Source organism: Bos indicus x Bos taurus, chromosome 8 (assembly GCF_003369695.1).
Source record: "Bos indicus x Bos taurus breed Angus x Brahman F1 hybrid chromosome 8, Bos_hybrid_MaternalHap_v2.0, whole genome shotgun sequence".
Taxonomy (NCBI): Eukaryota; Metazoa; Chordata; class Mammalia; order Artiodactyla; family Bovidae; genus Bos; species Bos indicus x Bos taurus.
In genome coordinates, this window is record NC_040083.1 from 17,107,726 (window position 1) to 17,121,081 (window position 13,356).

At 41.6% G+C, this 13,356-nt stretch overlaps 2 protein-coding genes across 5 annotated transcripts in view; one reads left to right on the forward strand and one right to left on the reverse strand.

Moving 5' to 3' along the window:
• Nucleotides 1-2,919, reverse strand: part of IFT74 (intraflagellar transport 74) — a 122,733-nt gene extending 119,814 nt beyond the window's left edge. The window contains exon 1 of one of the 3 annotated variants that reach the window (XM_027549091.1): nucleotides 2,703-2,919. The gene's annotated coding sequence lies outside the window, so the exon portion shown is untranslated. The remainder of the gene's footprint in view (nucleotides 1-2,702) is intronic. The other 2 variants (XM_027549089.1, XM_027549090.1) reach the window with 2 other exon arrangements.
• A 2,584-nt stretch (nucleotides 2,920-5,503) lies between these two features.
• Nucleotides 5,504-13,356, forward strand: part of PLAA (phospholipase A2 activating protein) — a 39,780-nt gene continuing 31,927 nt past the window's right edge. The window contains exons 1-2 of one of the 2 annotated variants that reach the window (XM_027549096.1): nucleotides 5,504-5,997; nucleotides 13,121-13,314. In XM_027549096.1, the coding sequence (XP_027404897.1) occupies nucleotides 5,849-5,997; nucleotides 13,121-13,314 (343 nt within the window). In that variant the 5' untranslated portion in view covers nucleotides 5,504-5,848. The remainder of the gene's footprint in view (nucleotides 5,998-13,120; nucleotides 13,315-13,356) is intronic. The other variant, XM_027549095.1, reaches the window with a different exon arrangement.

Sequence of the window (13,356 nt, forward strand, 5' to 3'; positions counted from 1 at the left end):
ATGACTTCTCTCATTCAAGATCATTCTCTATTCTAATTTATCCTCTTAATCCCACACCTCTGGGACATTAGCTTCCCTCTCCTTGCCAAACTCCTTCTCCCTAACCCCTGCCCCAAGCTCCTTCGGAGCATTATCCAGCTCCTGAGAAGGGGACAACAGAGGAAGAGATGGTTGGATGGCATCACCGACTCAATGGACTTGAGTTTGAGCAAGCTCCAAGAGTTGGTGATGGACAGGGGAAACTGGCGTGCTGCAGTCCATGGGATCACAAAGAGTCGGGCTCTTTGAGCAACTGAACTGATTGACTATGTCTTTAAACTTTCTCCTTTCTTTGAGTCTGGTGTCATGTTCCATTCTTTCCTAACCCTAAAAACTAATTTCTTGATTCTGAAACCACCTTTAATTCTGTCCTATATATTCTTTTCCTACACAGGCAAATTCTAAAATATTGCAACCATCTCTGTGATACTCCCCTCTTCTGTTTCTCCTCTTTCAGTCTCCTTCATTTTATTCTACCTGCCTCTATTGTAGTATTTCTCAAGATATGAACCAGTCTATTTTTCTTTTTCCTCTCTACCCTTTCATTGATCCACCTCATCTATACTCAGGGTTTGAGCAATTAATAAGCTGATGACTCACAATACTGAATCTCCAGTCCTGGCTCCTCACACTCCCTCTGAGGTGTTTATATCCAAATAATTACTTGCCATTTTCACTTCAATTAGTATCAACATTTCAAAATAAATGAAAATGTAAACTCACTATCATCTCTCCTGAATTTACTCTTCCTCCTGGTGTACCTCCTAATCACACAAGCCAGAAATTTAGTCCTTGATTTCCCCCTCTCCCTCATTTCCCATGGTTAATCACATAATCCTACTTTTATTTCTAAATGTTTAAAATATAACTTCCTCTCCATTGCTATTATACTGTTTAGAGCCTCATGGACTCAAGTCGATTATTATATTGGCCTCCTGACTAGTCCCTTGCATAACACACATCTTGCCTGTTATTCTCCCTAGGAATCCATCAACCACCAGTTCATAACCACCCTACCTTCTTCTATTTGAATTTACAGGTCTGTCTGAACTGCTACTACGCATCTGTATACATATCTATCCCAGGACCTATCACACCAATCTGCTTAAATACTTTTCCACCTTGAAGGCAAGAGCTGGATCTTATTCATCTTTATATCCCCAGCATTAATCTCAGTGCCAGGCAAAACATTTGTTTTATTTTGTACCTTCTGAATTTCCTCCCACATGAAGGCATTGCCAGCTAAAAAAACCAGCTACAAACATTTACTAAATTATCAAAAAGAAAATAAATCACTTCTTGAACCAAAACGGCTTCTCAATTTCTATAGCCCCTGCCCAGTACTTCTTCTCTGGGTTTCCTTGGCATTATTCATGATCAATCCTGGAATTGTTTCTCTCCTCTCTGTAATATTTTGTTTTCATATAACTCTAACTAGGCTGATGACTGATAAATCAGTATCTCCAGTTCTGTCCTTAAAACTGGACATCAATTCTGAGTTTTCAACTATTGGGGGGGAAGGTGGATTTCTATTCAGATATCCCATTATTACTTTACATTTAATATGTTCACAGCAGACTTAGAATCTTCCCATTCCAACTAGCTCCGTGGTTCTATTTTCTGGCCATTTTGAACTCTTCGGACAAAGTAACAGAATTATTACTATTATTTCAAATGGAAAAGTAAGTTTTATAAAATGACTTTTTCAAAGGCAGACAAGGTCTATAGTCCAGACAGTTTCTCCCAGGGACTTCCCTGGCAGTCCAGTGGTTAACTCTCTGTGTTTCCACTACAGGGGCCGCCAGTTCCATCCCTGGTGTTGGAACTAAGGCAGTGGCAAGGGGGAAAAAAACGGTTTCCTCTCAGAGAAAGTTAAGACAATAAACCTTCCTTTATTCAGGAAAAATAGTTGGGGTTACTCTAGCTTTCCTGAAAACTTTAAGAAAATGGACAATACATAGAATTCCACCTGATTTTCTTTGCCACTGTTTTATTACAGCGGGGGAAAATTTTTAGTTAACATTTGATCAGTTCCATGGGGTAAAATACAAGGGAGAAGCACTAGTAACAAACATGCTACTAATTTCGGGGTTAGTCTTTCAAATATTCGCATAATCTAAGGGGTTATTCACACAACCAGAGAGGTTCCAGAAAGATTAGGGAAACTAACGGAGCTCCGACAGTTACCAGCCGTACACCCTCAGGGCGTGTTTTCTTACTATAGCATGGCGAGAGCTCCAGCTTGCAGTCTTTGTGACGATTTCAGATACTGAAATACCTGCCTCCTAATTGTTATCACAATCATTATCCTCCCCAAACCAACCGTTTTAATATATTTGAAGAAGCGGAAAGTTGCTAAGTCCCTTGTGCTATGACCAACAGACAGACAGCTATTATTACTTCGAGCAAAATTCAGCCCACAGTTAATTTTCTGAGGCGCTCGGGTCGTTCCCTCTGGTCCCCTGGCAGGTCTGCTTAGGGGACTGTGTGAGAAAATCTCTTCTCATGTTCTGCAGGACTAAAAATGGGCCTTCCTTAGCTCGGCGTCGGGCTGGAGAACTCCTAAGAGCCGGGTTTATTTTGTTTGAAGTGCATCAGCATCGCCCAAGCTAAGATAACCAGTAAGGGAGGCAAGGAGAAAGTTGGGACCGGGGATTTCTCACCTCAGCCGGCGCTGAGGGGTGCGAAAGGAGCGCGGTCGCACCACCCAGGGGCACTCGAACGTCTTGCGAGCCCTCCACCACCGCGTAGCCCACCGGTCGCCCCGCGAACCCGCTCCCTAACAGGAAAAGCCAGGTTCACCTACGTGCACCTTTCCTAGGCCCTCAAAGCCTAATCACTGGTAGCCGCGAGCCTTTCCGTCGCCCGGCAACAGGGGGCGGGGTACCTCCATCTGATTGGCCAATCCTCGGCCTCAGCAGAGAGAAGCGAGAGTGAAATGTTCTCGCGATATTTGACGACTGGACTACTCGTACCCTCGATACCTCAGAGCTTTTCTGGAAGAGACAGGAAACGGCATTTTGGCTAGGAATGAATATTTTATTTGGAAACTCGTTTTCTTTATAATCAGAATAATCTCTCTGATTGTGTACCTGAGGTGAACTCACTCCAGCGAGTTTTATTATATCGCTGTGTAACGTCACTTGTACTACGTCAAACTTTTTAATGAGAATTATTTCAAGTTGTTCCGTGGTAGGCAGCATTCGTGGTAGTCTTTTTACTTCTAATTAGCGGTAGTTTTATTTTCATTAGAAGGAAGCAACACAACACATTAAATACAGCATTAAGTCCCGATGCGATTCTGGAAGCATATGTTCTCACTTCATTGAAGGCTTTATACCTTTAGGCTTCCTTTCAGAGTGATTCTGTGAGGACTGAATTTACAGCGAATTGGCTTAAAATAATTATTTTAATATCAATGTTTTTAATTAAAAATGAGACTACGTCATCTCAAATCCTACTTCTCTAATAAAGGGAACTTTAAGTTTTTTTCCCCAGTTTTCCTATAGTCAGCTTAAATGTGATGGGAGCTCTAATTATATATATGTGTGTGTGTGTGCATAAATATATATATATATATATAACTTTTAAAATTTTCACATTGTTTCCATCTTGCATATATTCTTTATGTCCAGTTTACTGTTGTATGCCTGCTTTCAAGGAGAAGGAAATGGCAACCCACTCCAGTGTTCTTGCCTGGAGAATCCCAGGGACGGGGGAGCCTGGTGGGCTGCCGTCTATGGGGTCGCACAGAGTCGGACACGACTGAAGCGACTTAGCAGCAGCAGCAGCAGCCTGCTTTCAAGTAGGTTAAATCAGTGCAATACAAAATGAAATACTGTTCTGTGACTGAGTTCTCGAAGTTTGTAGAACATTTTCGTGTAATTACTCCACTTGAGATCAACATATTTGTAGTAGTCATTTGTTGTCTTTAGGGTCACTGCAGAAAAGGGAAGTCGGAGAAGGCAATGGCACCCCACTCCAGTACTCTTGCCTGGAAAATCCCATGGACAGAGGAGCCTGGTGGGCTGCAGTGCATGGGGTCGCGAAGAGTCGGACACGACTGAGCGACTTCACCTTCACTTTTCACTTTAACGCATTGGAGAAGGAAATGGCAACCCACTCCAGTGTTCTTGCCTGGAGAATCCCAGTGACGGGGGAGCCTGGGACACAGAGTCGGACACGACTGAAGCGACTTAGCAGCAGTAAAGGGAAGTAGAATTTGCCATCCCAAAGTATGCCACATTGGTAAAAGGCTTATTTTGAGTGGAAGGCAATTGAAAAGATGTAAGATACAAGAAAAGCTCTCCATTCCGCTATTTGCGTAAAGTGAAAGTGAAGTCGCTCAGTCGTGTCCGACTCTTTGCGACCCTATAGACTCTAGCCTATAAGGCTCCTCTGTCCATGGGATTTTCCAGGCAATAGTTCTAGAGTAAATATCGCCTTTTCCTTCTCCAGGGGATCTTCCCAACCCAGGGCTCGAACCTGGGTCTCTTTGCATTGTAGACAGATGCTTTACCCTCTGAGCCACCAGGGAAGTCCAAAGAGAACATAAAATTTCAAAGTCGCCCTTCCTTGCCTCTTAAACAGAAGGGCAAAAGTTAATCACTGGAGACCTTTATCAGCCTGGAGACTGCACCAGAGTAATCTAATTAAAAAAAAAAAAATTAACTGATTAGCCTTTACTGTTAGTTTCCCATCTAATTGCCTTGCCATAATGCTGCCTCTAAAGACTTAGTCCTTTTATCACTTGTGTAGAAACTTATTGTTCCTTTGTTAAGATGCTGTATAAGCCCAAAATCTAGTCACCGAACTATTCGTTTCTGAATTTCTCTTTGATTATATATAATACATGTAACAACAAAAACGTTTTTCCGTTCTTAATCTTTTTTACTACAGAGCCCCAGCAGAAACGCTAGAAAGAAAAACCTTCAACTTCTCATGTCCAACTATTTCATATGGTCTCATAGAGAATCTACTGACATGCCTTTTCCGTCGGTGTTTTCAGACATAAGGGAGACCCAACATTTGCCATTTGTATAGAGCTGTGACAGTTTGAGAGAAAATCTTAAAAAAACAAAACATTCTCTAAAATACCAAGAACCCGGTTTAGTATTCACAGAATTTAAGGCAAGTGATTGTTTCCAGTTTAGTCCCAAGCTCTCTCGTCTTACATTAAAAAACAAACAAAAAAAAAAACAACACCTCATGAGACAACGCAGTGTTGGGGAAATCGGAATAAGATTGCTGCCAAGACAACACGCGAAGCGAACTCAATTAGCCAGGCGGACCAACATTTAAAACTCAAATCAGCCGGGCGGACCAAGATTTAAAACACCCGGATTTGGCGCTCCTGTGACTCACGCCCCGCTGACGCATGGCATTCTGGGATTTGTAGTTCGGACCACATCCGGTATCAAAATAAAAAGCTCAGCTAGGGCTCGGAGAGGACTCGGGCTCGGAAAGGAACCAGATTCGGGCGGCCAGACGAAGAGGCCGGCGGTGGTATCTGTTCCTCAGCTGGCGGTCCAAGCGACAGTCGTCTCCGTCTCGGCCTCAGCACTCAGGACGCACACACTCTGCGTCATGGCGGGCTGAGGCCGATGATGAATTCCGGTGTGCATGTCAGGGTTGCTGTGTCACTCGGCCCGCTCGGCGCGCCCCTTCCCTGCCGCCCTTCCGCCGGCCCTTGGGTTCTTCCGGGCCCGGCGTCCCTCACTTGCAGGCGCTCTCCAGCCGCCCGCCGGGCCTCGCCGACTGACCGAGCTCGCGCGGTGCCCCGGCCCCGGGCGCCGGACCCACCAGGGCTATGGCGAGCGGCTCCTGCAGATACCGGCTGAGCTGCTCGCTCTCGGGCCACGAGCTGGACGTGAGGGGCCTGGTATGCTGCCTCTATCCACCGGGGGCTTTTGTGTCCGTGTCCCGAGATCGCACCACCCGCCTCTGGGTCCCAAACAGGTGAGCCCCCCGAGTCCCGTTAGCCCCCAGTTGTGCTGCAGGCTTCCTGCGGAGTCCAGGAAGAGAGTGCCCCTTCCCTCTCTTCCTGGCCTTCCCTGCGATCCGCGCTCCCTCCCAGTTCTGAGATAACTGGCTCTCTGGGTACGCCGTGTAAGAAACCTGTGAGATTTATGTGGAAAGAGTGCTAGGTTAGGGAAATAGAGACCTACTTTCTTGTCCTAACTTGACCACTGAAAAAGTGAGTGACCTTGGACGATCCTTTTATTTTTTGTGGCTTCAGTTTGTGAACGATGATTTTGCCGTGTGTTCGATTTGAAAATTTTTTGATGCCAGGTGAACCCTCATTAATGAGGTAGTGTGAAGGCATCTGGCACGTGATTGAAGTAAATCCTCTTCTTTACTAAGAATTTGCTCTGTAGTCTTCCCTCAAATTTGAGAACTAAGGTTCTCAAAAATTGCATTGCAGGAAGTTGCCTTGGCTCCTCTCCACGTTATCCAACGCAGAGTTTCTTAGTCCGAGTTAGGTGATGGACTTGAGTGGAGGGGAGGAAACTCCTCAACTGTTTTATGGATGTGGGGAGAGGGTGTTTTCTTGAGAGAAAACCCATTGCCTTCAAAAGATTTTCAAGAGATTAATCAGGTTCAAGGGTTTAGCCCTGATTTAGCTGGTTGTAACAGGAAATGCTTCAACAGTACGTGGATAGTGAACTTCCAGATGTTCAAGCTGGATTTTGAAATGGCCAACATTTGTTGGATCGCAGAAAAAGCAAGAGAGTTCCAGAAAAACATCTACTTCTGCTTTATTGACTATGCCAAAGCCTTTGGCTGTGTGGATCACAACAAACTGGAAAATTCTGAAAGAGATGGTAATACCAGCCCACCTGACCTGCCTCCTGAGAAATCTGTATGCAGGTCAGGAAGCAACAGTTAGAACTGGACATGGAACAACAGACTGGTTCCAAATTGGGAAAAGAGTACTGCAAGGCTGTATTTTGTCACCCTGCTTATTTAACTTATATGCCGTGTAGTACATCGTGCGAAACTCCAGGCTGGATGAAGCACAAGCTGAAATCAAGATTGCCAGAAGTATCAATAACCTCCATTATTCAGATGACACACTTATGGCAGAAAGCAAAGAAGAACTGACGAGCCTCTTGATGAAAGTGAAAGAGGAGAGTGAAAAAGTTGGCTTAAAGCTCAGCATTCAGAAAACTAAGATCATGGCATCTGATCCCATCACTTCATGGCAAATAGATGGGGAAACAACGGAAACAGCGAGAGATTTTATTTTGGGGGGCTCCAAGACCACTGCAAATGGTGACTGCAGCCATGAAATTAAAAGATGCTTACTCCTTGGGAGAAAAGTTATGACCAACCTAGACAGCATATTAAAAAACAGAGACATTACTTTGCCAACAAAGGTTCGTCTAGTCAAAGCTGTGGGTTTTCACGTGAGAGTATTGGACTATAAAGAAAGCTGAGTGCCGAAGAATTGATGCTTTTGAGCTGTGGTGTTGGAGAAGACTCTTGAGAGTCCCTGGGGCTACAAGGAGATCCAACCAGTCCATCCTAAAAGAAATCAGCCCTGAATATTCATTGGAAGGACGGATGTTGAAACTAAAACTCCAATACTTTGGCCACCTTATGCAAAGAACTGACTCATTTGAAAAGACCCTGATGCTGGGGAAAATTGAAGATGGGAGGAGAAGTGGACGACAGAGAATCAGATGGTTGGATGGCATTGCTGAGTCAATGGACATGAGTTTGAGTAGGCTTCAAGAGTTGGTGATGGACAGGGAAGCCTGGCGTGCTGTGGTCCATGGGGTCGCAAAGAGTTGGACACAACTGAGTGAACTGAACAAAACAGGAAATTTAAGACCTAGAAGGCAGATTTCTTTTTAGAAAGGGAAAAATTGAGGTGAGTGAGTTTATGTAGTAATTCTCACATCAGAGATTTCACTCAATGAAACCATACATTTTCATCCATAAATTCAGATGATCACTATTTATTGAGAGCCTCCTTTTTGTTTGTGATCCTGAAGAAGAAGAATAAGACTAGTTTCCTGTGTTTATGGATCTTAGCTACAGTCTAGGAGGGAAGATGGATGAAGAAAACAACCAAATAAATAATTACACTTTGGCATGTGTACTGTGAAGAAAACAAATAGAGAGTTGAGTGGAGAGAGATGTTTAAGAAGGAGGCTTCTCTGAGAAAGGTGTATTGGGTTTTTATTTCTTCTTAAAAGGCACTGAGCTGGAGGTAGTCAAGGGAATGAGGAACGGAAGTGAGTCAATTGGAAGAGTATTGTAGGCAGTAGGAAAAGCAGACAAGCTCTGGACCAAATAGAAGAAAAGTCCCTGTGTGCAGGAGGGAATGAGCTGTGAAGTGCAGGTAGGTCTTAGGCAGAAGCCAGGACGTGCCCAGAAGAGGGCTAAGGAAAGGAGCTAGTAGGTAGAAGCCCCCAAAGAGTTTCAGCAGGGAGCAGCATGATTTGATTTACCTGTGGAGAAGTTTCTGCTAGCTTCATGTGGAGAATGAATTGCAAAGGGATAAATGTGGAAAGAGATCTGTTTATAGGCTTTTGCAGTCATGCAGCCAAGAAAAATTAGGGATTTATAGAGCAAACTCCTATATTGAACTGGATCAGGTCTTCTCTAACTTCGAGATTTATGATATGCCAAACCACTTGGTAACACTGATATGTAACTTCTTGTGTATTTGAGTACCAATTACTGACTAAACTGCATTTAACGTTGAATTCAGTAGAAGCACATGCCCAGTAGGTTATGAATGCCACAGTAAGGAGTTGTTGAAGAATGCTTGTTGTAATCGTTGAAATCTGTTGGATAGCTGAATCCTTAAACTTTCACATGTTTTATAGGACTGTGCTAGATTGCCAAGAGCTTAAATCACTGGATCACAAAAACATGAGGAACTTTGAGCTGAAATGATCTTCTCTTTAATAACTAGTTTTTCTCACTCAATTCATGTTGTCTTTTGGTTTTGTTTTTTAGACTTTTGTTTTTGTTTTTAGACATGTGGTTTTTGACTAACACTGATTATTTCCAGGCACAGGGCTCAATAGTGGGATTGGTGTGATAAGGTGGTTTTCCTCTCAGTTCCAAGAGAACTGTAGAACTATAGTAGAGCATCTCATAGTCACTCTTCAGGCAGCCGAACTAGTGTCTCAGCCATACCTTTAGTGTCATGAAAAGTCTCCTCAAGGCTGACATCCTGACAGTTTCTATTTATTTCATGGTATATTAATGAAATTAGTAAAGTGCAGTAAAATGTTCGGAGCCAAAGAGTACACATTTTCGTTTTCTCATGTCCATTGTTGATAGGGTTCTGGATTAGGGTAATGTAGGGATGGATTGGTAATGAAGGGGAAATTAAGTTTCAAGGAGGCAAAATAGTTCTGCTGCTAAGTCTCTTCAATTGTGTCCGACTCTGTGCGACCCCATAGACAGCAGCCCATGAGGCTCCACCCTCCCTGGGATTCTCCAGACAAGAACACTGGAGCAGGTTGCCATTTCCTTCTCCGATGCATGAAAGTGAAAAGTGAAAGTGAAGTACTCAGTTGTGTCCGACTCTTCGAGACCCCATGGACTGCAGCCTACCAGGCTCCTCCGTCCGTGGGATTTTCTAGGCAAGAGTACTGGAGTGGGGTGCCATTGCCTTCTCCCAAAATAGTTCTAGTGTGGACTAAATCTGATACCTTATCTTTCACAAGGACCCTCTGAAAACCCAGAAAGCCTCCAGGCCTTCTGAAGGTGCTTCAGATTGGAGACTTTATTTTTTGGTTGTACATTGACCTGAACCAGTCAACATTCCGTTATTGCAGATGGCTCCAAGCCTCTAGAAGCCCACCTCACAGTAAACTGGATTTCCCAAGTCTATCACCAGTGATTGCTTTGCCTTTTGAAAACTATCCGTGTTTGAAAGACTCCAACTTCAGATTCAGCCTCATTCATTAAATATTCCCTGACCATGCCAAGGCTGGAGTAACTTCTCCCTCATGTTTACTCAGCACTTGGGTCCTTAGTCAAGTGGAGTTTATTTAGAAATTAGAGCCATTACTTTCTGCCCTCCAACCCACTATTCCCTTTTCTTGGAGGCAAAATTTTCATCTCTTTTAATGGCTTATTTTTTAATTTTTCTTCCATATTTGTATATAAAGTGCTATACTGCTATTTCTTTAAACATTTTTTTAGTTCTCTGTTTTAGTGTTTTCTGTTAGTTCTTATCAGGGAATATGAAAATATAGCTCTCTTTTCTGCTTTCTGCCAATCTGCCTCAAATAGGCATCCTTTCTATGCCCCGACCCTTATAGTTTAATTTAGACTAAATCAGTATTTTGTGACTGTACAGAATCTGTCTACACCTGAGGTGTGGAATAAACTATGGTAGCTTTTCCTCAACAATTTTATGATTTCCTTGTAGTTAATAATTATCTTGTTTTTTGTTTTTAACTTTCTATGAATGCATCACTAATTCAACTTTATATTGTTTACGGATCACCTAAATCTCCTTTCAAGACCTCTAGACACTGGTTGTTTTACAGTTTCACTTTCTCACTTGATCTGGTGCACAACTAGTCCTGGGATCTTCCTTCACTGTCCTCTTACGCCATTTTTGGACTCTTGCGTTGAATTGCTTCTATCAGTTATCCTTAAACTTTCTTGGTTTTCTTCCTTGACACCTTATTAGAATACATCCTCCAGGAGCTTCCTGAAATACAGCACAGTGATAGTGTATTAAGACCTACATTTGGAAAATGATTTTAGCCTGCCTAGCTACCTGAATAATAATTTAAAAGTTTGTAGCATTGTAATTTCCAAATAATTTTTCTTCAGAATTTTGAAGCCATTATTCCATTGTATTCATTGTGTTACAGTAAGTCTGAAGTCATTGTGATTCTTGACCTATTTTTTTTTCTCTCTGGAAGGCAGTCTACATTCATTCATTTTTCAGGTTCATTAAATGTTGCCTCTTTGAATGTGAAAACTCATGTCCATATGTTCTGGAACGTTTTCTTAAATTCTTTAGTTTTATTGTCTCCATTTTATCTGTCTTCTTTTGTGGAACTTTTTATTCATATATTGAACTTGTTTTTAAATTGCTTTTTTATTTCTCTCTGTGTATCTCTTTTTTTTCTCTCTGTCTACTATACTTTCTCAAAAACTGCCTTGACTTTTTGTGAAATTATGTTTTTGTTTCATGGTTGCAATATCTTATATCTCTAAGGATGCTAATGCTGATTTTTTATTTTTAAGTTATTTTCTCCCTAAGTGGTCTGTTTCCTCTAAATTGGTTGTTTCCCCTCCCTGTTTGTTTTGGTCACTATATTAGCCCAAATGTCTAGTAATTCTTATCCTGCGCTTAGTATTAGGGTGTGTGCGTGTTCAGTTGTGTCGACTCTGTGACCCTATGGATCATAGTCCTTCAGGCTCTTCTGTCCATGGGATTCTCCAGGGAAAAGTACTGGACTGCGTTGTCATTTCCTCGCCCAGGGGATCTTCCTGACCCAGGGCCTCTGCATCACAGGTGGATTTTTCACCCATGCACCACCCATACCCCAAGGCTCATCTGTGCCTGTGTTACCGCCCTCTCCTTCCAGCCAAAGACTTTTCTGAAGAAAAAACTTCTGACTTTTGCTGGGTACAAGGGGCAGTTTGTTTGTTTGTTTGTTTTTTCTTGATGCTGTATGCATTTTTTCCCCCCACTGATTCAAGAAGTACTTAATGATTATCATGTAGAACACTGTGCTGCAAATTTAGGAAGATGAAAAAAAAAACCAAGTCTGGACTCTGCCATTAAGAGCTTCACAGAACACTACACACAAACATTGATACTAGAGAGTGCTAAGGGGCACATTTAGGTAGATTTAGTACTTTATATAATATAGACTTTTTAAGATGTCTTATCTTTTACATTTCTTTGGACTTATTGATAAAATGGGTTCTGAAACCACATTTTTAAAAAACCACACCAAAATAGACAAGTTAAAATTTTACATGTGTATACCTATGGCCAATTCATGTTGATGTATGGCAGAAACATCACAATATCATCATAAGGTAATTATCCTCTAATTTAAAATAAAATTAAAAAAAAAGAAAAGATTTGGAGGAAAAAAAAAATAGCTACTACCAAATACCTTCCTTTGAAGATTTTTTGAAATGATTCCACTTCTGACTCTGAAGACTTTCAACTAGCTTTCCTAATTCTAGTTCCTCCTTTTTTTTGTCCCCATTTCCTAGAGATACGTAATGGTGCTCATTCTTGAGCCTTTTGGAGGTTCATTGGTAAATTGGGCCTCTTACTTTCCCTGTTCCTGTTTAGAACTCATTTTATTCACGTATCCTAAGGCTGTTACTACATTTCTGTCAGTTTTCCATATTCAGTGTTATAATTGTTCCTTTTTTTTTTTTCTTATTCTTTCTGACCTTGGGGATTTAATACCTTTCTTAAAATAAACATAGATAGAAACAGAATATGCATTATACAAAACAATATGTATTGTTATAATGGTGTTTGGAAAAGGAATGAATGAGTGTGTGTGCAATATTTATCTAGGACTCTTCCCTCTTTATGTACACTTGTGTTATCTCCTTTAGCTGAACCACAAACTCCTTGATTTAGTTTGAGTCAGAAATATAATTCTTTAATTCCCCTCAGCAGCTAATTTATTGCCTTCCACGTGGTGTGTGTATATATATATGTATATCTGTTGTTTGTCTTGTTATGTAAGGCAGTGATGCCAAGTAAATGATATATATAACAGTTTGGTAATTATTCTAATCCCCAGGCAGTTATTAATATCCTGTGTCCCTAGAGCAGTCATTTATATGTCCCTGTATTAGTCCCTTTAGTTCACATATTGAGTGTGATTGATAGTCTAGCTACTTAGTATTAGTATCTATACTAATGAATACTAAGTTAATGTTTCATAGTACGAAAAGGTCCTCAGTAGTTTTAGGCTTATAGATAGTAGATTCCATTATCCCAGTTGCATGAATGTTTCACTTCACTAGAAATTTCTTAGGGTAACAACGGCTGATAAGTAGAAATAAAATAAGGGGACCAGTGTATATCTTATTAACTGTCATGTCTTTCCAGTCCTAACAGGGGCTTTACAGAAATGCACTGTATGAGTGGCCACTCCAATTTTGTCTCTTGTGTATGCATCATACCTTCAAGTGACGTGTACCCTCATGGACTAATCGCCACTGGAGGAAATGACCACAATATTTGCGTTTTTTCACTTGAGAGTCCAGCACCACTTTATGTACTAAAAGGTCACAAAAACACTGGTGAGTGTAACACTTTGGCATTTTTCTGTTTGAATAAGTGTC